General features: G+C 42.9%; 1 protein-coding gene across 18 annotated transcripts in view; it reads right to left on the reverse strand.

The window, feature by feature from the left end:
* The window catches only part of SLC25A21 (solute carrier family 25 member 21), a 373,699-nt gene that overhangs the window by 97,526 nt on the left and 251,128 nt on the right, over positions 1–25,045 (reverse strand). For 9 of the 18 annotated variants that reach the window (XM_037900636.2, XM_043549748.1, XM_037900640.2 and 6 more), the window contains one exon: positions 22,419–22,511. The exons of the other annotated variants lie outside the window; for them this stretch is intronic. In XM_037900636.2, the coding sequence (XP_037756564.1) occupies positions 22,419–22,511 (93 nt within the window). The remainder of the gene's footprint in view (positions 1–22,418; positions 22,512–25,045) is intronic. 18 annotated transcript variants of the gene reach the window in all.

Genomic DNA, 25,045 nt, shown 5'->3' on the forward strand with positions numbered 1-25,045 from the left:
CAGGTCCACCACATGGCTGGTATCCTCCGCTCTCCTCATGTGGCCAAAGAGAGGACAGGCCACATTTTGCCCAATATGCCACATGAAATCATTATGCATACATAAATAGGATGAGATCCTTGGCCTCCTGAAGTCTTTTTGCATAGCTCTAGCAGATTTCTAGAGCATAGGGGACTCCTTGGTTGGAAGAGTGACGCCTATTGCAGCCTGTTGTGCTGCCAACTCACCACCAATATAGGAGGTACTCCAGGGTGGGGTGGTAGGGCCAAGCAGGATTAAGAAGTCCAAAAGATGCAATAAGGTCACTTATAGCTCCCCTATTCATGTGCTGTGAGTACTGCTCTGGGCTGCCTGGGGCAGCAGTCTACAGTCTTCTCAGCCATAGTTTTAAAAATACGTATACAGGTGCAGTTTTAAGCAAACACAATTTAACAACTACAGAGATTTCAATTTCTAATATTTATATCTGAGGCTTTGCAGATCATACGTCTTAAGAGTCTTTTTATTATTCACAAGTCAAAATCTGATATTTGATGCACACGTCACTCCCATTTAAATTAATATAGTTATACTTCTAATTCATTCTATCTACGGTTTTTCTAATCCACTGATACTTGCTTCATGCTAGTGACAAATTCTGCCCTTGGGTACCTGCATAGCTCCTATTCAGGTAAATAATTCATTGCTAAATAATTAATGACAGCCAAGTATGTACATCTGAGAACTGAGACTAAGATTTTCAGAAGTGACCACAGTGATTCTGGGTGTCTCAATTTATGGATGCCTACGTTAAGACCCTTTAAAGGGGACTGATTTTCAGAGGGTGGGTGCTGAACACTTTCTGAAAATCAGGCAGGCCCTTCAAAATGTCTAAAGTTGGGTACCCCAAAATTGTAGCATCCAAAGTCTCTAGTCACTTTTGAAAACCTTGACCAGAATTTGGCCCTAAATGTGGTTAGAAAGCAATATATATTAGCAGTTAACAAAGCATAGTTAGGAGTTATTTCAAGCAAAAATGCATTATTTGCCTATTAGCATTATTAAATACGATTATTATTGTGGATATGCAAAAGCATTTCACTTTTCACAGCTTTAAAGTCATAAAACATACAACCCTCTTAATTCAATATTAATCTTTGAGATCAAATTAACTATTACCATGTCCTGAAGCAATTATGTTTCATTTAAGCCAATCAAGGTGATTATTTTAGACACAGTTTATATATATTAAAGGACATTTATCCTCCACCGCACTTGCCTGCCTCACCCCAAGTTCTGTCAATATGGCATCTTTATATTTTAAGGCGCGGTTTTTTTCTAGAATAGGTTCATAGGAAAATGCTATTTTTCAAGGATCTACCTATTTAATATCGTAAGACTGCATAATCAAACAGACAGTAACACAAAACAGCTCTAACTCTTTCTGTTCAGTATTTTAATGCAATACAAGACACTGACAAACCACAAATGAATATGGAATCAGTTGACATGACCCCTGAAGAGGAAAAGAATGTAAAAAACACCAACAAGACACATGGTCTCCAGCAGGCTGGAACAAATGAGATTTCCTTTTTTCCTTTTACAGAACGAACATGGTTGGCATTAAGTTTTCCCAAAGTCTAACCAAAGTATCACCATCATCTCTATCTTCACTTCTTCCTGTATTAATTAAAAACTACAGATTACAAACATGCAGTTTTCTTCTGTTCTTGAGGGGGGAAATTCACCTTCGTGCAAAGGACCGCCCAATGTCCTGTGCACCATCTAAGCCCTGAGTTACAGGGTTAAGTATTTCATAGGGTGTCATGCAGGCCCTGTGCACGAAGATGCCTTCCATGCTAATGCATTAGCAGATGTGCACTCCCTGCCCTCCACCCCAATACATTTATTCTTCATATTTACTTCGAGTGACATCTTTCAGGTTATTAAAATGTACATTACACTACAGTCAAAACTCTGCCTCCAGACACTTGCAGTGCATTCACACTAAACTCAGTGGACGCTGTGTATATATACTACTTTGATTGTGAATTCTTTGGGGCAGAGACTCTCTTTTTGTTTTTGACAGGCCAGTGCTTGCTGACAGACAGCCCCCCCAACCTGAAGCAAATACTCACCAACAACTACACACCACACAACAAAAACACTAACCAATCCCTGCAACAAATCCCGTTGCCAACTCTGTCCGCATATCTATTTAAGGGACACCATCATATGACCTAACCACATCAGCCACACCATCAGGGGCTCGTTCACCTGCACATCTACCAATGTGATATATGCCATCATGTGCCAGCAATGCCCTTCTGCTATGTACATTGGCCAAACCGGATAGTCTCTATGCAAAAGAATAAATGGACACAAATCAGACATCAAGAATTGTAACATTCAAAAACAAATAGGAGAGCACTTCAATCTCCCTGGACACTCAATAACAGACTTAAAAGCAGCAATTCTTCAACAAAACCTGCAGAACTGGAATTAATTTGAAAACTGGACACCATCAAATTAGGCCTGAATAAAGATTGAGAGTGGATGGGTCACTACAAAAAGTAATTTTCCCTCTGCAGATACTCACACCTTCTTGTCAATTGTTGGAAATGGGGGCAACGTCCACCTTGATTGCATTGGCTTCATTAGCACTACAAAAGTAATTTTCCCTCTCTTGATATTCACCCCTTCTTTGTTGAGAATAGGCCACTTCCACCTTAATTGAATTGGCCTTGTTAGCACTGACCCCCCACTTGGTAAGGCAACTCTCATCTTTTCATGTGCTGTAATACTTATACTGTTCACTGTATTTTTCACTCCGTGCATCTGATGAAGTGGGTTTTAGCCCACGAAAGCTTATGCCCAAATACATTTGTTAGTCTCTAAGCTACCACAAGGACTCCTCTTTCTTTTTGTTCTGTGTTTGCACAGAGCCTAGCACAATGGGGACCTGGTGCATGAATGGAGTTCCTAGGCGTTATGATAATATATGTTTATGGTCACATACACTTATAAAATCTCAACTGCCTGTTCTCTCAATCTCATCTTTCTCTAGAATATAAAAATAAATGCAACCCTGTCTTCATTATTATCCTCTTACTGCACTGATATTAGCCTATTATGCATTGATACTATTTTAGTTAATATATTTGCATTACTAATAAAAACCTTAATAAGAACTTAATATAGAAACAGATACAAATCACCAATGACAATGTTAATTTCAGTGAACCATTATGCTACATTTATATTACCTGTGGGACTATTTCATGATGGAGCCTAATCCAACCCAGACCAATTGTGTTTCTTCTATTCTATTTACTTCTAGGCAGAGCACTGCCTAGTTAAGGTTGTCTAATACTTTCTATTATAAGACCCTGTATTCAGTTTCTGATACCTTTGACACACTTTAACTCTTTGGGCTGAAATTTTCCCTGTGGAGTGTCTGCCTCAGGTTGATATATATATACATTCTTTTCCCCACATTAAAATATTCTTATAACTGTTTTGATGAGAAGCTCCAGTGTCTCCATGCTCTGGAGCAGAGACTTGAAAGTTGGCAGGAGAGTGGCTTTTGTATCATGTACATACCTTTTGCTGTTCCCATGAAAATTCATTCAAATGTGGCCACGTTATAAGCCTCCGAAAAATCTCAGTTTGCACATGTTCAGTGGAGACTTCTTTGGCAGCTAAAGTCTCCAAAGATTCCAAATGCATTGGGCAGGCTCCAGCCCAGAGCTGCAGGGGCCGAGCAAGACTCTCCCTACAATTGCTCCTTCCAGTAGCCGCGGGCACAGGAACTGGGAGCAGGGATACTGTCTTTCCTATGCTCTCAATGCTCTTCCGACTTGCACCCAGACAGAAAGGAGGAAAAGGAGGGAGCAGCCTGACTGAGATGCAGAGGGGTGAGGGAAGAGGGGGTTGCAGGAACCAGAGAGTGGGGAAAGCATAGGAGGAGGGGGACAGGACCTAGTGGGGTGGATTGGAGAGGAGGGATAGGGAGCTAGAAGGTATATAGGTGCAAAAGGGAAGGGGGCCAGAATCCAGGGTGGGTGGAGTGGATCGGAGCAGAGGTGGAGGTTGGCAGGAGCTGGGGTGGTGGACAGGAACAGAGAAGGAAGGGGGCAGGAGCTGAGGGTGGATTGGAGAAGAATGGGTGGAAAGCAGGAACTGGGATGGGAGGAGGATGCATATGAGGACAGGGGGACAGGGACAGGAGTTGAGGTGAGGCTGACAGAGAGAGGCTGGGAACACAAAGGTATATAACCACTGTGCAACCATAATTCGCCTCTTTTTTGTACGCACTATGATACAGACTTTAATTATATGATCACACACTATTAGAGGTGGCTGGAGAATGACAACTGCATTTTGTGACAACTTTCAAGGTTTCAAAATTTGTTTTTGTTCTGCATTGGAATGAAAACAAACCCTTTCAAATGTTTTCAGGAAAGAGAATTGTGTCCAAAAGGTCAGTTTTTCAATCTTTCTCACTGTCACTCTTTTTTTGGAAGTGACCAGCACGTCCACACTGGATCTCAGAAACCTTCCCTGGAGAAAACTTTGTCAAAATTGATACATATTTGTGAAATGATTTGGTTTAGATGAAGCAGCATTTTTGGATGAAAAAAGCTGAAAATATTCCACCAGTTCTACATATTATTTTTTCTATGAGATCCCTGCCTCACTCTGTGCACAAGGTGGACAGCGCTCTGCAAATGAATCCGGGTTGTGTCATGAACGAGGTTGTATGAAGCCCATGTAAAGAGCAGAAGACAGGTTTGATGTGCTCACAAGAGCGTGTGTTGTTGAGACTCATTACTGAATAGTTGGCATTTCCTGAGGTATGATGGCTATATGTTCAGGTATACTGCACTGCTGTAGTCCAGCTAGGCGGTGACAACTGTGTGTACTACTGAGTCCAGGTCATTGTTAGATTATCAAATCCTATTCCAATGTCAAAAGAATAAAAGTGCTTTTCATGTTGAACCATTCTACTTTCTCAGCGCTGATTAAAAGCATTGTTGCCCTTAGCTCAGACAGTAGTAAACTGAAGAAAATCAAATTCATGTTTTTTCCTACCAGGAAATGGAATAAGAGAATCAAGAAAAATTTCCACTTGCTAACCATCACTCACTACCACCTATGTTTTTTTCAAAGGGAAGTCATACTCAGGTGAGTTGTATGAGGGAAAAGAACAGCCTTCCTAGGAAGAAATCTGTGATGGGTTGTGCCAGTTTGTTGCCATCTGATCAATTTGTAAAGCCACTTTTGACATTTATAGACCATGAGCTTTCTATCAGTGTATGCCATGTACAGAAAATGTTTTTCAATGGACGATCAGGTGTTAAGAATCTTATTAATCTCCAGATTAATGGCCACAATAATCCACTGGTACATTAAATCTAAAGCAATATTTACAATGTCGCATAAACACTGAAAACAGTAACTGGACAGAAGCAAAATAGACTCAAGACCATGTTAATTAAAAGTTTATCAAAATAAATTACTTAATTAGCTGTGTCAGGTAAAAATAATTTCCCCAGCAACCTGTTTTTTGTCACGTTTTCAAATGTATAGCCATTCTAGCAAAGAGCTAGGCATCACTTGACAAGCTGAATTAATGCCTCTATAAGCATTAAGCCCATGCTACACAGTGACATCTCTCCAGTAGGTAAACTGCCTCGGAGACTAATGTGTCTTCACTTATTACTTTACTCCTCCTCGCCTAAGCGCTGACATGTCAAAGGGATATAAATGATCTTGTCCTCAAAATAATATAAAGCTTGCTGCAGTGTAAAATGGAAAACAGAGTGTGCAAGGTCTTGTCAAAATGAAAATCAAGAGCGAGTATTAGGAGGCAGAGCCAGCTCTCTGTAATTTGATCCTTCCACACATCATAATCTCCATTTTATTTTGCCTAATGAGGCAGGAGTTGAAACAGTTGGCTTGATCAAATTCAGATGGCAGCCCTAGAGGAGTGAGCCCCCTGCTGTACTCTTGTCCCGACACCCTTTGTTACCTCCAAGTGAGCTGAGACCAGGCTGTGAACCATGTAAATAGGAGGTTTCCAGGTTAATGAAAAGCTGCAACACCATTTAAAAACCTGGACGGAAGGTTATGCCTTCCTAATCCAAAGAAACTTTCATGCACCTCAGTAATAAAGTTTAATGAATGCTGGTCATTTTGAATCATGGAACTAGAGGCTGAACAAAGGCTAATAGTTTCCTTATAAAATCTCTTTAACTTGTAACCAGTGCTCAGCATTACATTAAAAAGGTATTAATTCATTATCTGATGCCAAAATCAAATATATCAATTAAAAAAGGAAGTCTTTGAAAAGGGTAGTTAATGTTTCTTATGAACTGATGTTTTTATTAGGTGATGGCATGTTTTGTGTTTCATTTCATTAGTTATCTCCTAAGGATCTGCTTTCAACACCAAATCAGAACCTACAAGCTACAATCATGTAATATAGTCAATGTAGGTCCACTTGCAGCTTTCAAGTATTCAGAAATGTAAATAAAAAAACTTATTTGCAGCTATATTCAAACAAAAAGCAATAAAAGTTAGCAAAATAAACTTTGGTACAGCTCCTCAGCTATTGTAAATTGTCACAGCTTCACTGAAGTCCAGCTGAGGATCTGCCCCTTGATTTGTAATGAAATAACACTTAATGTGAAATTATTTAGGCTTTTGACACTAATATTTAATAATGGGCAGAATATAAATACTGTATAGATCATCTTCCAGTGTACTTTACAAATTAAGAGACTTTTACACAAAGGATGAAGAAATTGAATTCGTCGGTTCTCATCCTGCCTCCGTCACTCAAGACAGGATCCCACAAGATGCTGAGAACCCTCAATTCTGTTCCTCATCTCAGTCATCTCCAAAATGGGTAGAAAATATATAATCCCACAGTGTTTTTGTGAGGTTTAATGAATATATTTAAAGTGCTCTGAGATTCTTGGATGTTTATACAGTGCTTTGAACATGTAAGGAGCTAAGTGCCATGAACATTATCCTGTATAAAACATTAAACCATATAGTAATGTGTTGGTGCCGACGTGCCAGGAAAAATTTTAAAGGTTTACCCTGGTCTTGTGTGTGCATAGTTATTTTCTACATTGAAAATATATTAGTTTGATTAACTTGAGGAAAAGTGGTCCAGGCTTTTTAGTCTCCGTGTTTCCTTTTTGGGGGGTGAATGTTAATGTTTTGCAGGGTTCCCATTTCTATGGGCTGTATTTGCAAAAAAAACTCTCTTGTGTCTTCCCCAAAAAGATGCTAGTGACCCTATTTCCCATAAATTCAAACTATCAGTTCTGAAGTCATTCATCAGTATTTCAGAAGCCAGTCTTGAAAAATGAGATACATGTGCTCAATGTAAATGAGAATTTGGTGATTTATGATGTAGGTCATTCTGAAAGCCCATGAGCTCTTCTCCAGTGACTTGCCAGAAATCATAACTCTTACTACAGGGCCATGATCTGTTTATTATACAGTTTATGGGTGGCGTGCAATGTCTAATTCATTTTTAATGTGTTACATTTTTTCTGGTCTATTTTTTGAAAACAAAGATTTATAACACTTCAGAGCTTGACAAGAATAGTAGACTGATGGTTAAGCAAATATGTTTCTAAAACAGTCCGATTAAACTATCAGCCTGTTTGAACTCTATGTTCCAACTAGGAGGGCAGTATTGTTTTATTTGTAACTACAACATTCAGCGGTTCTACAAATCATGTGGTGTTGTGTGTTCCTGAATGTCACTCCTTTCAGCCTGGGTCATGGGAGGAGACCAGTAGGGAGGAAAGTACTCCCTGGGGTCCTGGTCCGTCTGCAGAGGGAAAGGGGTGCCCACCCCTGTAGACACTGGGAGGCCTGCCTGCATCCCTTGTAAAAGAGGAGAGCACCTGGGCAGGTTGGAGCGGATGAGCGGCTTTGGCAATGAGGACAGAGTGGTGTGCTTTCCCCATCCCTTCAGCTCCTGATTAGCTGGCCCTAGGGAGGCAGGCGAACACGATTGGTCAGGTGTACGCCTGCACCGTTCAGCTCAGAAAGCCTTCCCCTTGTGCCACCTTTGGTGGTACCTGAGCAGCTCCAAAGTACCCTCCCTGTGAGTTAGTAGTCCCAAGAGTGGCAGAACTGGGTCTCCTGGCATGCTGTAAGCCTTGAGAGATCAACCTTCTGGTGGGGCACTGCCCCCTCACATTAGAACTGGCCAGGGACAAAGGGCTTTTCATCATCCTCACAGCACCAGGGATGCCTGGGTGGGTATTCAGGGCATTAGAATCATGACAACTTTTGTCCAGTGCAAGGTTAGGGTAGGTGTCAGTTGGTCAGATCCTGGGGTAAAACAGAGCATAGAACCCAGGAGGCCTCTAACAAGTTTGGTATTAGTAGGGCAGAGGGAAGTCTCTTAGTCTAGGACAGATTGAGGCACCCCATCTCTCTACGGTCACTCCCTTGCATGAAAGGGCAGGTATTGGAGAACTTAGCAACTGGCTAGTTTTGTTGAGTGTTTATTGTGTAAAGACCTGCCCTCCCACACCAGACCACTCTTTTCCCCATAACAGTTTGCAGGACCATTCATCCTGGTATTAATTCAATTTAATAGAAGTTGCAGCCTGCTGCTTAAATCCCATCCTCTGTGTGTTGTGTCTTCATTCACATGCATGTCTAGGTCAAATGACAATTTTTTCAGTGGATCTTATTTTTTTCAATCACGATTTTCAGGTACAGTAACTACTGAGAAAGTAAATCCCCAGACCGGAACTATACCTATTGCATACAGGGCCAAAACTACATAAGTAGCATTCATGCTCAGGATTTACATCTTCACCCAGGCATACCTCAAATGTAGAAATGGGCTAGAGAGCAGGCACTAAATTAACAAAGCTCCTCTGAAGTCCTAGTGTGCTCAGTATATCTCCTCCAAGTGGTATTGGAGATATATTGAGCACACTAGGACTTTAAGCTTTAATGGCATTATGTGAAGATCATTTTTGTTTATGAGGGTCCTGTAACTTCCCCCTGCTCATGCCCCTGGATCCATCCTACTTCCCCATCTTCTAAGGGTCATTCAAAAGAAATTTAAAAGGGTAATAGGACACAGATAAATACCCACATTATAAAATCAAAGATCCAAATAATTTCTCAGGCACCATTGCACCTTATTATGACTTGTGTATGCAAGTGATTGTAGAATCTTTCATTTCTACATACGGGCAAGGTGAAACTGTGCTGTGAAGTGATCGCATGTGCAAGAGAAACCCCTTCTGTGTTTTACATATCCCCCTTTGTTCCTGATCCAAAGAAAATGAAAATCTCTAACAACTCTCAGCTTCTGAGTCTGGCTCTTTAGCTTGAGATGTAGAGACTTAGGCCTGGTCTCCACTACAAACTTATGTTGACGTAAGTTGCCTACTTACCCATGTCTCTACACTCAAATTTTTCTCCAGCTGATGTGAGCGGCCCATGATGATGACGCAGTAAAACCACCTCTTAGAATGGCGCAGAACCATGATCGAACTACTTTGGTTGATGCACTGCAAATGTAGACACTGCATGATCTGTGTCATCCCTAAGAGTCTTTCAGCCACTGTCCCACAATGCCCCAGTCTCCACTACTGTGACCACTCTGCTCACAATTTTAAAATCCACTGCCCAGGGATCACAGAGACCGGAAGCTTGCCCCCCAACCCTGCTTAAAAAACCCAACATGTTTTTAAAATGCCTTTTCCTCATTGCCCACCTTCATGAGCACACCTCACTGCTCACCTTTGTTTGTGGCCAGCTAACCTTGCTGGCTCCATGCACCCATACGGTTGCCAACTTTCTAATCACACAAAACCAAATACCCTTGCCCTGCCCCGTTCTCCGCCCCTTCCACAAGGCCCCACCCCCACGCACTCCTTCCCCTTCCCTCACTCCCTTTGTCGCTCGGTCTCCCCCACCCTCACTCACTTTCACCAGGCTGGGGCAGGGGGTTGGGGTGCGGGAAGGGGTGAGGGTTCCAGCTGGGGATGTGGGCTCTGGGGTGGGGCCAGAAATGAGGGGTTCAAGGTGCAGTAGGGGGATCCAGGCTGGCATAGGAGGTTGGGGTGCAGGAGGGGGTTAGGGGTCCAACAGGGGGTGCGGGATCTGGTGGGGGCTGGGAATGAGGGGTTAGGGGTGCGGGAGGGGGCTGAGGGCTGGGACGGGGAGTGGGGTGCATGAGGGTTTGCAGGCTCCAGCTGGGGGTGCGGGCTCTGGGATGGGGCTGGGGATGAGGGGTTTGGGGTGCAGGAGGGCGTGTGAGGTGCAGGCTCTGGGAGGGAGTTTGGGTTTAGGAGAGGCTGAGGGATGGGGTAGGGCGTTGGGGTGAGGGTGAGGGGTATGGGCTCTGGGAGAAAGGTAGGGTGTGGGAGGGGGTTCTGACCTGGGGCAGGGGGTTGGGGTGTGGGAGGGCGTTCAGAGTGCGGGCTCCGGATGGGCAGCACTTACCTCAGGTGGCTCCCGGAAGCAACTGGCATGTCCGACTCCTAGGCAGAGGGGCCGGGGGCTTTGCATGTTGCCTGCACTCGCAGGTGCCACCCCTGCAGCTCCCATTGGCCACGGTTCCTGGCCAATGGGAGCTGCAGAGCCGGCAATCAGGGTGGGGACAGCACGTGGAGCCCCTGTGGCAGCCCCTGCGCCTAGGAGCCGGACATGCCAGCCGCTTCCCAGAGTCGTGTGGAGCCAGGACAGGCAGGGAGCTTGCCTTAGCCCCGCTGCACCACTGCCTGAATTTTTAGCAGCCCGGTCAGTGGTGCTGACCAGAGCCGCCTGGGTCACTTTTCAACCAGGCATTCCAGTCGAAAACTGGACGCCTGGCAACCCTCTGTGCACACAGAGATACTACGTGTGCTTCTGCTTGGAGCAGACAAGAAGTGTTGGATTTCCTGGGCATGTGGGGAGAAGAGGCTGTGCAAGCACAGCTATGGAACAGCCATAGAAACATGGACATCTACAGGTAGATTGCACAGGGATGCTGGCAAAGGGGTACAAACAAGCAGCAGTGTCATGTGAATGTGAAGGAACTTCTCCAGGAATACCACTAGGCTAGGGACAGCAACAAGAAATCTGGTGCTGCCCCACAGACCTGCCGCTTTTATGAGCCACATGGCATACTAGGCAGTGACTCCAGCAGCACTCTGCAGACCACCATGGATACCTCGGAGGGGCCCAGACAGAGACTTTGGCCTTGAACAGTGAAAAGGAGGAAGAGGAGGAGATGGGAGGTACGGTGAGAGACTCAAACCCTGCAATGAACCAAGACCTACTTGAAAGTCAGCAGAAGTCTAGCCAGTTCCACCAGGTGAGCACAGATGATCCTGCTGATTAAGGGGAAGGGAGCTTGGGTAAGTGTGAACATGCATTTCTCCTTACAAGGTGAGTCGCATCATACGCGCATTTAACTTATGTAAATTCAACTATACGTGCTCGGCAAAAAAAAAAAAGAAAAATAACAAGATACTTGTAAATCGTGTGGGCAATTCCGCCCACCATTCCACTCAATGTGCATATGCCCTAGAGTGAGTGTGAGATGGGAGATGTGAATCTGCTGTTCCCTCAGTCAGTCTCAGATCCCGTGTGCCTCTCACAGTGTGAGCATCTCACCGCGCTGAGTGTAATTCTAGTGTTTAAAGATACTGTATGTATTTTTCATACAACATGGCCCCTTAACGCAAGCCAACTACTTCATCTGGTGCTCAACCAAAGAAACAGCGATCTGTTCCAACGCTGGAGGAAAAACTGGCTGTGTTGGACTTATTGAGAGACGGTATGTTGGTCTCCAACATGGCGCATAAATATGGCTGCAATGAATCTAGCATCCGTGCCATCAAGATTTGACAGATAGAAATTTGTTAAGCCGTGGCATCAAGTGCTCCAGTAACTGCTAAGGTGATGAGCCAGGTGCGTGATAAGACTTTAGTGAAGACTAAAAAGGCATTAAACTTATGGCTGGAAGACATGAACTGTAAATGTGTGCCTATCGATGGCAACACATTGCGAGAAAAGGCTCTTAGCCTTTACGTGCTGTTCAAACCTCCCGCCAAAGAGGGACAGCCTTCTGATGAGAAGGAATTCAAAGCCAGCCAAGGTTGGCTTAACAGTTTTAGGAACTGTTTCAACCTCAAAAACGTGCAGAGTACTGGTGAAGCTGCATCTGCCAATGAAGAGGCAGCAAAAGCCTACTCCGAACAATTAAAGAAAATCACAGCAGAAAAGGGCACAAGTTTTTAATGCTGATGATACTGGGCTCTTCTGGAAAAAAATGCCCAACCGCACTTACACTTAGAAATCAGAAAGACAAGCACCTGGCTTCAAAGCATCTAAAGACCGTGTGACTGTGTTGTTTTGTGGCAACGAGGCTGGGCATTTAATAAAGCCGGGCTTGCTCTACAGGGCTGCAAATCCCCGTGCCCTAAAAGGCAAGAACAAAAGTCTCCTGCCTGTGTTCTGGCAATCAAATAAAAAGGCTTGGGTGATAGCAGCATTATTTCTGGATTGGTTCCACAAGTGTTTCATTCTGGAGGTCAAGCGGTACCTCGAAGAGAAAGGACTTGACTTTAAAGTGTTGCTGATCATAGACAATGCTCCTGGCCACCCTGCGGCACTCTGGTTTGTGCATAATGACATTGAAGTCGTCTTTCTCCCCCCAATACCACCTCCATCCTCCAACCTCTCGACCAAGGCGTGATTCGCTGTTTCAAGGCCACGTACACAAGGCTTACATTCTCATGGATAGGTAGCACTATGGATGCTGATCGCAATCTTAATGTGATGGAGTGTTGGAAGTCCTTCAACATTGCTGATTGCATCACTTATATTAAACAGGCAATGGATGCAATCAAACCTGAAACAGTCAATGCATGTTGACGAAACCTATGGAAAGAATGTGTGAATGATTTTAAGGGTTTCCCGACCATTGACAAAGAAGTGAAACGCATTGTTCAGGTGGCCAGGCAAGTGGGTGGTGTTGGCTTCGTCAACATCCTTGAGGAAGAAATTGAAGAATTAATTGAGGGCATAGAGAAACATTGAATAACAAAGAGTTAGAGGAACTGATAAAATTGTCTACAGAAGGCGAAGATGATGACAACGAACAGGAAGAGCCAACAAGTTGGAATCTTCATAAATTTGCTGAAACACTTCAACTGCCCTGAAACACTTCAATGATTTAATTTCTGAATACGATCCCTCTATGGAATGAAGCCTCAAAATCACACATAGTATTATGGACGATTTGAGACCATATCAAGAAATGTTTGAGCAGCTCAAGAGACAACAGTGACAGTTGCCGATCACCATTTTTTTCACGGAAAAACAACCAGCAGCAGATGAGCCTAAGCAATCAACTTCTTGAGCTGAACCAGAGCCAACCACTTTGTCTATGACTCGCTCTCCGTCACCCAAGCTCTCCATCACCTCCGTCTCCTGGATCGACATCAAGTCCTGACGACCCCCTGTAATTACCCCCTGTAATTAAAAATACAGTACTGTAAAATTATATTTTGCATATGTACTCTTTATTATATACTGTACATTACTGTATACATTATACATATTACTGTACACAAAACCATGTACAGTATACTGTACTTTATGGGTGATTTAAGGGATTTTCAAGGGCAATTTTGACTATATGCGATTTTCGCCTTACTCGCTGACTTTAGAACCTAACCCCCAGGTAAGATGCTACTCCACTGTACAATGTTTTATTTGCTTTTACTTCCTCTCTCATCCCCCTTGCCTCAACCATTTAAAGTTGGTGCTTGGTCCATCCTCCAAGATAAACGTATTGACTTTTCATTGCTTTTCTCATATATTGTGAGAAAATAAAAAGTTAGAAAGTAAATTCAAAATAAATTTGTGAGCATTATTATGGCAGTCTGATTACATGCTCCATATTGATTTTGTGTCCTGTGCTCAGGTAGAAGTGGAACAAACAGAGGTAGAGTTGGCATCTGTTTTTCATACCCTTGCTGGGCTAGGTAGGTGAGGGAGTACGTGGAGCATCTGTGTATGTGGATAGGAATGCCTCTCTTATCTTCCTGAAACATCTCAATGAAACGTTTGTGGAGATACTCTGCAATCCTCTCCCAAAGGTTTCCAGGGATGGTGTCCTTATTTCTACTTGCACGATAGGACACTTTCCTGTGCCATTAGCAAAGAGGCTAGGAGCATGTGGGCTGGGCAGCTTTGGGACACGAGTAGCAGCCGGGTTCTTCATGCCTTTGTGACCCTCAGGAATAAAATATCAGCCAAACTCACCATTGCCTGTGAATAACATTGCCATCATTCACTGCCATAGCCTTGTACTTGTACTCATGGAAAGAGGACAGAATTTTATAGCTTTATGCAACAGAAAATCCATGCTCCCTTCTCTCTGCCTGGCCACCCTCACTGTGGGTCGAGCTGGAGAGCGGTGCTGTGCTGAGACACTCCAAAGCTGAAGTGCCATAAACATTTCTTATTAAAAAGTATTTAGGGGAATAAAGGAAGGGAGTTTTGAAAGTTATCTTTCCCTTTACATTGTGACTGTAAATCTAATGGTGCATGTGACTCTTTTTCTCAACAGCCTTTGGCATGGTGTCTTGAGGGGTGACCCCTCCACACCCACAGAACATCTGACCCTGATGAGGAGAAGGAAGAGGACAAGGAAAGAGATCCTACAAGCAAGTGCTCCATTGCCCTGTGAACAAAGAGCTTGGAGAGCCAATATAACCGAGAGCATGGAGGAAAAACAGGAAGGCCTGGGAATCCCATCAGGAGAAGGAATGGGAAATGTCTATACTGCATTGTAAACTGGGGTTCATACTCATATTTGAGCTCAACCCCCTATTGTCCACACACAAATCTGTCTGAGTTGGGTCAGCAGCACTCAGAACCTAAGTCCTAGGACCCACCTGGGGGCAGTGGGTCTGAACCCGAGTCCCACTGAGGCTCAGATCCAAGCCCTATCATTTTGCAGTGTGGACACAGCTCAACCCGCAGACCTGAGTCAGAAGGTCTGTGTAGTGCAGTATTGACATGTTGGCATCGTTGTGAGACTCAGGTCCAGCGACTATAAATCCAGGTTACAATGAGTGTGGACACTCAAGCAACTTGGAAACACTGCATGCAAAAGTGCAGGTCCCACAGAACAGTGTAGATATACCCACTGAATTTCCTCAGGCAGCAACCTCAAATGCTAAAGACCCTGGATGACCTACAGATCCAAACATCCCGGACTCAGCCCTTGCACTCACTGTAGAACTCCATGGTCGCTGCTCCTTATCTCCCCTGTCCCCAAATACCATATGGGATCATAGACCACATACTTCCCCTACGGCTCCATTCTGGGAGACAGCCAGGAAATACCACAGCTTTACATATGCTGACCTGTGAAAACCACACATTAGTGTATGAGTAGCCACAACAAATGATGGAAAACTACCTTTTTATTTACATGAATGGATATAAATGCTTACTTCCTTTTTAATAGGAACCCCGTTAAGTTATAGTAGAAGTTTTGTATGTGTTTGTCGGCATTGTGATTTTGCTCTTTGTACTCAATCAACTTCTGTTTTTGGAGAAGCAAAGTATCTTGATTCGTTCACAACAAATGTTACAGAATGCACATCGGACATCAAGAAATCAAATAGTACTTATAAATGCCCACGAAGCACCACAGAATGCATGGCCTTGGAAAAACACCCAGCCATATATATAATGTATAGCCAGCACCACACAATTCACAGCAGTAGGCAATGCCCCTGATCCAGCAGTATTTATAATTTGCAGCAGGCACAATGGAATAGATACCAGCAGCAAAACAAAATACATAATGTAAATTACACAAGAGAGACATTATCTCAAGACAGAACACTACTGTGGCTGACCGGGAAAATAAACCTTTAATGTCTCCATCAAAAACATAGCTCCATATTGGCTCTTGTAATAGCCCTGTTATCTGGCTGTTCAGAGTCAGCAGACAGCTACTCCACCTCACTCCTCCTCACTGGGGGCAGCTTTTCCCTCTTTGCCGCACATATATTATGAAGTACACACCTTGTAGCTGTAGCTGTTGGGATGTGGTAGTTGAACTTTTCACTGCTTGGGAAAGAACATCCCTGCATGCAGCTTTCTGGACAGACCTGCGTTCTCAAAGACGCGAGCATCATGCACCTTCCCTGACCAACCCACATTGATATCAGTGAAGCATCCCTGGTGATCAACAAGTGCTTCCATAACAATGGAAAACTATCCCTTTCTGTGATGTACTCAGTAGCATGGTGGGCTGGTGCCAAAACAGGGATATGCATACTATCTATTGCCCCACTGCAGTTTGGGAACCCATTGTTGCAAATCCATCATTATTTCTTGCACATTGTCAAAAATCATAGTTCTGCGTAGCAGGGGACAATTAACAGCCCTACATACTTGCATGACAACAGCCTCCACCATTGATTTCCCAAAATGATTTCCACTGACTGGTAGCAATCTTCCATTGCCAGCTTCCAAAGCATGATCACCACACACTATTCTCAACTGTCAGTGCAGCTCTCACGTTGGTGACTCTGTGCAGGAGGGCTGGAGCAAGCTTGGCACACAGATCCAGGAATATGGCCTTTCACAGTCAAAATTTCTGTAGCTCTTGCTTGTTGTCCCACACCTGCATTACGATGCATTCCCTCCAGTCCCTGCTTATTTTTCAAGTGGCGCTTCACTGTCTGAAGCTGCTCCGTGAATGCCCCCAGCATCCTGGAATATTTTTCTCCATATGTCCATCAACAAACTCTCCCAGTAGATATCTTCATTTTCCTCATTGTGATCCCAGCTGTTGTGGAACTTCCTGAAGATGTGCAATTATAGGAGAATCATATGTCTTGTATTTGCAATGTTCATGAGAATAGCGCTGAGCTCTGTGGGCTCCATGCTTTTGTCAGAGATGTCAGAGACCAAAAAGCATCTTGTGGGTTTGTGAGATTTCAAAAAAAGGTGTGAAAATTATGGGATGTGGAATGTATAATGGGATGTATCCAGGGAAATTGACGCCTAGCTCCCAGAAATCCCTAGGCAAATCATTATGATCCCACAAAATACTGTGAAAGTGTCCCAAAAGCATTGCACTGGACAGTGGCACATGGCACAATGGGATACCTATTCATGGTTCAATGCAGTCTACATTGATGCACGTACCTCTGGTGAATACTTGCAGCACTGACGCTCGCAGACAAATATGCCTGCACCTGAGCAATATGCAAACTTTGGTGGCTGCAAGACAACGTAATGTGTGTCGACTGAAGTTTGTCATGTAGACATGGCCTTAGACTTACCTCTGGAGGTCCCTTGTTCAATTTTGGTGAAGCCAAAATAGCCCCAATGACAGATATTGCAACCATTGTATTAAATTCATGAATGGTTTACGTATGACTGTGTTCTACTGCATGGGGAAGGGTCACCACAATTCCTTCAGGAACTAAAATCACTGGGGGCTGATTAAAGTGAGTCACTAAGATTAAACAACTTCAGAGAAGTTCCACCCGGGGGTGGTTTGCATATACTGGTTCAAGATGGGTTTTCCAGAGACTAGGAAACAATGAAAGGGCTTTTGGTATAAAAGAATGAGCTTTCACTGACTTGTGGCCTTCATTTTGATCAACAAATGTATGACTCTCTGTGCAATGGGAGGTCCCAACCCTTGCTGAAAGTTTGGAAGGGACACTGGCCTGTCTGATTCTCCATGTGGAAAACTGGTGATTTCTGGTATGTTTAGTATAGGGCTTAAACTTTGTTTTTTTAATTTGTTGACTCTGTAATGCTTTTGCCTTCTAAATAAATGTGCTTGCCTGGAAGAGCTGTTTGGTCACTGGTAAAAACCCTGTCATTGTCCTCTGAAAGAAAGCAATGTACAGGGGCTGCCTTCAGGCAGACTGGTTTGCTGGGGCTACCACAGTGGATGGCAGGGGGCTGTGCCCTTAAAACCCCAGTCAGGAGGAAGAGATATGTGGGTCTCTGTCCAAGAGAGGTGAAAACTAGAAGCCTGAAACCTTAAATGAGTGCCCTTGAGGGACCCTGGAGGGGGAATACAGGTGCAGTTACCCTGACAGCACCCATCACATAAGAATAAAGACCAGGTTCAAGGGAGCAAGAGCAAACATGCTGCTACATTTTCCACTAGCTGAAAGTCTTGGCTTACTGGCAGCCCAGAGCAGAGGATGTTAAAATAGAAAAGCAGTGATATAACAATCAGGATTTCGATTTATAGTCACCCAAAAGATAATAACAATGTTAACTACTTGGATTTAAGCAAGCTGGGAGAATTAAAAGGAGTTAAAAGGATGCTATTGGGTCAACTTTTATGATGGGGCATTAGCTATCATATACATTGGGTTCCACTCCAGTTCAGTTTCTGAGTATTTAATAGCAATCTTACATTTACACAGCACCTGTAATGTGTGCATGGGATTTTGGGGGGGTTAGTAGGAGAAACTTTGGGCAGCAGGAGGATGCCAGAATGATCCCATCCAAATTTCTTCTTTGTGAGAACACTCCTGTCAGTTGTGTGAATGCAGGGATATGTTCAGGCTTCTACTTATGGTTGAAAAAGCCAAATACTGCTTTCAGGGACTCTGGGAAGATTGGGTTTGCCTTTCAGTCAAGAAACTAGCAGGGTCCAGTGGGTGTCTGAACACCGAACTTCTGTAGACTGATGAGGGTGAAAATTATTCCTCCCTCAACTTGGCTAGGGGGAAAGGGAAGCTGTGTTTAGGACTGACTTATCTAACAGGTCTGGTTGCCCTGATAACACATTTAGACTGGTCTCATCTCAAAAGGAAAGGATCTTAGAACATTAGCCAGCTCATGTAGGAGTCTTGCCTATAACTTGGTTGGTCTTTGTTTAAACTACTTATTCCTTTGGCTTGAGTTAAGTTTTGCTAGCTGTACGAGGAAGAGTGACTCAAAACATTGATATTTTTATCTGAGTCACTAGCAGCATAGTACATGCAAACCACAGGAAAGAACATTTACCAAAATCTCTTGTGAGCTGCGTCTATTCTGCAATGCTGATCTTGGACCGTCTAAGTATCTTTTATCCCAAAGACTCCAAAAATGCTTTGCAAAATAGCCGTTTAACAGTGCACAGCAGCATTACATAAAAGTTTAGGACAGGAAGGAAAGACAAATGACTTGGTCAGACTTTATATTAAGGTTACATTCATTAATAATTTATAAAGGGCTAACAAATAATTAACAGTTATAACCGTATTACAGACCACAGTAGTGTGTGTTATAGAGGGTTAAAGACACATCACTCAAAGGCGGTATAACTGATTATAAGCCATTATTATAGCTGATTATAAACCATGATAAAAAAAACTGATTGACCTGCTGGATTCTATAACAATTTAACCTTAATTCAAAGTGTGACCAATAGCTTATACAGCTGAAATTCCAGGCAGAATATAGGAACACAGAATAGAATGTTACTCAAATTAATATGTGACCAGAGTAATGATCTTTGTCTCTTTACTGACCACATGTGGCCACGACGTGGGTTTTTAAGTCTCATCTGAAAGACGTTGCCATACTGCCATGAGCACAACATCCTCTTTACTCTTCCCTACCAGCAGCATGCTGGGCATTGACAAAAAAGTGACTGAACGCCATCAGTGACTGAACCAATGCCCCAACATAGTGCTGAAGGGTTGGGGAGGCACTTTTTACAAGTACAGAGGTACTAACCCCAGGATTCTGGTCAAATTTTCTAGATCAGGGTGCAAAAGCACGAACACCATTCCTTCTGACACCTAGGACCCACCACAAAACTGGTTCATGTAACAGCAGCGGGGCAGTCTCCCTCTGCTTATTGTGGGAGGAGTTTCCTTTTGTAACTTCTTTGTAGTAAGGAAATTTAAGTAAATATTTTCCATGTCAGAAATTAAATTCAAATGGAAGAATCAAAGTATGCAAAAGACGGGAGAAAGGAAGTAATACTATTTCTATTTTATAGATGGGGAACTGAGAGGATATGTTATTTGTCCAAGGTCACCTAGCAAATCTGTAACAGAAGTGGAAAGTGAACCTAGGTCTCTTCAGTCCCACACCAGTGCCTTAAGTATGAGACCATCTATCCTCCCTTAATTTTTACTACCTATCAAGCAACAAACATATGATCGGTAGTCAAGCAGCACATGACTGCTTATGGGCCAATCACAATTTATTTCAGTGACCATCGGGAAGAAGGACGAATAGAGCAAACTACGGTCAGACTCTGTTTAACAAAAGGGCAGAAACCAAAACAAGCTGGAGGCAATTCTTAGCAAATTGATCAGAATTCCTTTACCTTAACTACGGCTTAACTAATACATTGACTTCCATAATTTTCTGCAGTCAGCCTAAATGTATTTAAGAAATTAATGAAACATTTAATCTTGAAGTGTTCACTAAATCTTGAGCATGTAACTTTGAAGAACGTTACATATTTTTCCCCCTTTGGCACAGAGACAAACTAAGTGTTTTATAATCAAACCTTGTTAACTGAACACACGGACCAACAGGTAAAACATGTTCCTTACTCATTTTGATGCAATAGGGTTAAGGTTTTCTAATTTTCACTACCCACTTTCATAATGCTTTTTTGTTTTAATGTAGGTGACGTGGAAGCTTTTTCTGAGATATTAGTAATAAATCCACAAAGCATTTGAAAGAACTGTATATGTTTTGATGTTTGCTTTCCTGCCAGTGCTTTCTTTATAAATACTGTTTGTCCAATAGACCTTTTCCCCTGGATGGATCTATTTCCTTTAAGAGGCTTTTTCAAATCCCATACAAACAAGACATTCTGGAACGCTCCCAAACATATTAAGAATTTGGAAGATTTAATTAAAACAGGTTTCAGAGTAGTATCACACATTTTTAATGAATCTGATGTGACTTTCTTTCACCATTTACCAGATTACTTTTGCAGTAATAGACTGGCAAAATCTGAAAGTAATAGAAATGTGTTATTCACTATATAAATGAATATACTAAATTCTTTTTTTCCCTAGAAGCCCATGGTGCAAATCCTCCTAAGGGACAAAATATAACAAGAAAAAGATGGAGTCAGAATTCAAAGCAAACATAAAAGCCTTACTTACAAAAAAAATCAATTACACAGCCCAATTTGTTTTTACCAGCAGGCAAAGGAAAACCTAGTTAGCATGTTGCGGTATCCAAACACCTTCCCCGGATCTACATGTTTCATCAAACATTACATGATGGCTATTCTTAAGAAACAAACTAACAATTAGACACACCTGTTTAAAGTGCCTGTGCTCTGTTCACACTTCATGTGGTATCTTAAAGTGACAGCATATTAAAATGTCAGTGCAATTCTTTTGCATTACTTTATTATTTTTAACAGAAAGTGCAATTAAATTCACCACTACCATATAACTCTACTCTACTCATTCAGCATACAAGTGTTATAAGTTGTCAATATAGAAAATATATTGAAAATAAATATACATAAAAGCAAAACATACTATGAATTAATATATTTAATTTAGCCTGTGTATAATTCAGTGTCTAAATCCAAAAATACATAATCTTATATCACATTCATTTAAGAAGAGAATATGGTCTGTCAAGATACTGACAATTATTATGCAACAACTGCCTGTTTATCTATGAAGTTTCCAAGGAAATGAAATATAATTACAGTGAAAATATGTATTCTAAATTAGGCCTCCAAGGGTATGCCCACACAGCAAAGAAACACATGCAGCACCAAGTCTCAGAGCCCTGGTCAATTGACTTAGACTCATGGAGCTCAAGGTGTGGAGCTAAAAATAGGAGACACATTCCCACGCAGGCTGAAGCCCGGGTTCTGAGACCCTCCCACCTCACAGATTTTAGAGCCTCGGTTCCAGCCTGAGCCCAAACATCTACACTGCTATTTTTTAGAACCATAGCCCAAGCCCCATGAGCCTGAGTCAATTGACCTGGGCTCTGAGAGTTGGTGCCATCAGAGGCAAATTAGGGAGTTGTGTGGCCCTGGGTCAGAGCAAGTGGGAGCCCCTCCCCACCCCTTCTGCCTGCAGCCCCTCCCCGTCCCCAACCCCCAGTGCTCCTGCCGGGGAGTGGGGTCGGGGTGTGGGGGCATCCCCCCATTCCCCAGCAGGAACGAGGGGTAGGCGGGCAGAGTGGGGCAAGCCCTTGCGCCCCGACCCCACTCCCCAGCAAGAGTGCTGGGTGGGCGGAGCGGGTCGGGCGCACCCATTTTTCCGGTGACCCCCTGGCATGGGCCCTGTTGGCCCAGTGGCTAATCTGCCAATGGGTGCCGTGAGTTTTTCTTTGCCACATACACATACCCTAAATAGACAGCAGGACACAATATATACAATTTGTATGTGTTTGAATTGTACCTTGATATCCACCACCAAACCTGGAGCCGAGGTTTTTGTGTGTGGAAGATAGCTGCGTTAGGGGCAACATCCAAGTAAGAGCTTGCATTAATTCTGCAGTGAAGACATACCCACATGCATTATTAGTGGAGCTTTCTCATAGAGAACTCTGAGACCGTGAAACTTTGTTTGTAGCAAAGCAAAATGAAAGCTCTAGATTGTAATGTGCAAATTGCAGTTCTGTTTGAAGTTTTTCTAAGAAAAAAACAGCTTCATTTTCAGAGGAAGGTTCCACTGAATATAAATGGCGACATTTATTAAAAATGAATTTTTCCACATGAGGTGATATTCAGCTGTATGCAGAGGGCTAGCATAAGGCCTATGCACTATTAAAATCCCATTTAAACTGATTTGGAATGCGGTTTAAGAGAGATTTCAGTGTGCTGCATACTGTTATGCTGGCTTCCTGAACAGGCATGAATTTAGCCCACAGTCTTTTAAGAAAGTTACCTGTTTCAATCTACTGGAACTGTTATATGGACAATATGGATTTTAAGAAGATTCCTCAAGTAAAGTTGATCTCTCAGTACTGTATGGGAGTCTATCTGGTCTGCAAGGCCAGCCCTCAGTGTACTGCTGCCCAGGGTGGAAAACATTTTTAGCACCCCTACCTCACCCAGCCAGGCATGCTGGTCTGGACACTTGAGTACGAGACTGAGAGAGCTCCACTCCTGGCTCTGCCACTGCAGGCTGTGGGCTAATCATGTCACCATTCTGCCTCACTTTTCCCCATTTGTTAAATGGGGATAACATTTACCGCTCTTGGAGGAGTGTTGTAAATATTGTTTGCATTGCCCTCTGAATATGTGAAGTGCTTAATAGATGGTAAGTATCATTCTTTCTGCTTGTTTGCAGTGTCGGTGTCGCTATGTTGGTCCCAAGATGTGAGGTAATATCTTTTATTAGACCCCTTGGGGTTGGTGAAAGAGACAAGCTTCACAAAGCTCTCTTTCACCAACAGAAGTGTCCACTAGAAGATATTACCTCACCCACCTGGTCTCTCTCATTATTTCTGTAATTTGACGTACACTGCCCAAATAGTAATGCTATTGTTTTGAACCCCATGAACATTATTATGGAAGTTTCAATAGTTGGTGTCCTAATTTCAACGAACGTTTCACTGTTGTATACTACTATCCCTGTTTACTTGAAGCATGGCTCATCAAAACTCTTGTTAACCAAAGCTTGTTTACGTCTCTCTGGTTTGTATTGTACCCTGGATAAGAAAGCTGGCCTGTTTTTCAGATAAGGCAGCTTTCAAGAGGCTGTGCTCCAAGAAATTCTTGATTGAAGGCATCTGACCTCTCCTGGGACTATTGGCTAAATGGGGTTGCACTTTACCAGCTTCATGATTTGACTGTCCAGATGATTCTGCATTGTAGCCAAGCCATACCTTTAAGATGCTGTGGCAATTCAGCATTCTTGGGCTGGCCAGGGGCCCAGCTTGAACCTAATCACAAAGGGCTGTTCTGGTTGCCAGGACTAGTCAGAGTATAGAGATGTTTCTCTGTGGACTTTTCCCCACAGCAGTCCCCTGGCCCCTGTCAAATCCTGTGAGGGGAAGGAGATGTAGAGCCATTAAACCATCTCCGTATCACCCTGGGATTTCCCCTCAGCAGGGGAAATTCTCCAGGGGCTAAATCTCCTTCATTTTTGGGCCCTTTGTGCTTCCAGCATGGCATAAAAGAGTGGTAATAGAACAAAGAATCGGGCCCTCTATCTTCAATACATCTAGCATTCCCAATGTATACATTTCTTCAAAGGTTGCAAAGCATATAGATAACATTCTGCATGTAGTATCATTAATATATTCTAATTAATCTCTAAACAATGGTGAATGTCTCAACAAAACAGTGTCCAGGCTTTCACTAATGGTTACCAATATCTTGCAACAGCAGCTGGTCATTCAACAAATGACTTAGATCTCTTGCAAAATATTTGTTTCTGTTTTGAGCAATGCTCTGCCAGGCAAGGTGAACTTAGCCTGTTTACCACACTGAACTCTAACAACTGTTAGCTTTTACTTCTGTTGCTCTGGTGAGATTATCTCTTTTCCCTGTGCATGCTGTCGTTATACTTTTAAGGTTATCCAGGTGGCAACACTGCTTTCATCATCATTCTCACTACAATCACTTCTATGAAGATTATTCACCCATATTTTTCCCTTCCTACTACTAAGAGCTTGTTTTTTATGTTTAGGCGCATACTTATCTCGTGTGTCCATTTGTATTTTCTGGGCATGAATGGCAGATTGCCTGGATATGGCCTATTTTCCTCATAAGTGGCTACGTGTTTCACAGCTAAATCAACGGCCCCTTGCAATGTGTGATAACTTCGCACGATATGAATAGGAAGTAACGTGGTGCAATTCTGTTTATTTTATTAGCAAGCAACTGAAGAGAGTCTTATTCTCTTTTGTTTTCCAGTTCAGCAAAGTATTTAACTACAGCTTTAAGGTTTACAACATTTAACTAAGCATGAGCTTAAGTGCTTTGTTGAATAGGGATGTATTTACTCATGAGCTTAAATGCTTTGTTAAATCAGGTCTGTCTCTAGCTACATTATAGTACTGTATATACCTAGAATCC

This window comes from Chelonia mydas, chromosome 6, assembly GCF_015237465.2.
Source record: "Chelonia mydas isolate rCheMyd1 chromosome 6, rCheMyd1.pri.v2, whole genome shotgun sequence".
NCBI lineage: Eukaryota > Metazoa > Chordata > Testudines > Cheloniidae > Chelonia > Chelonia mydas.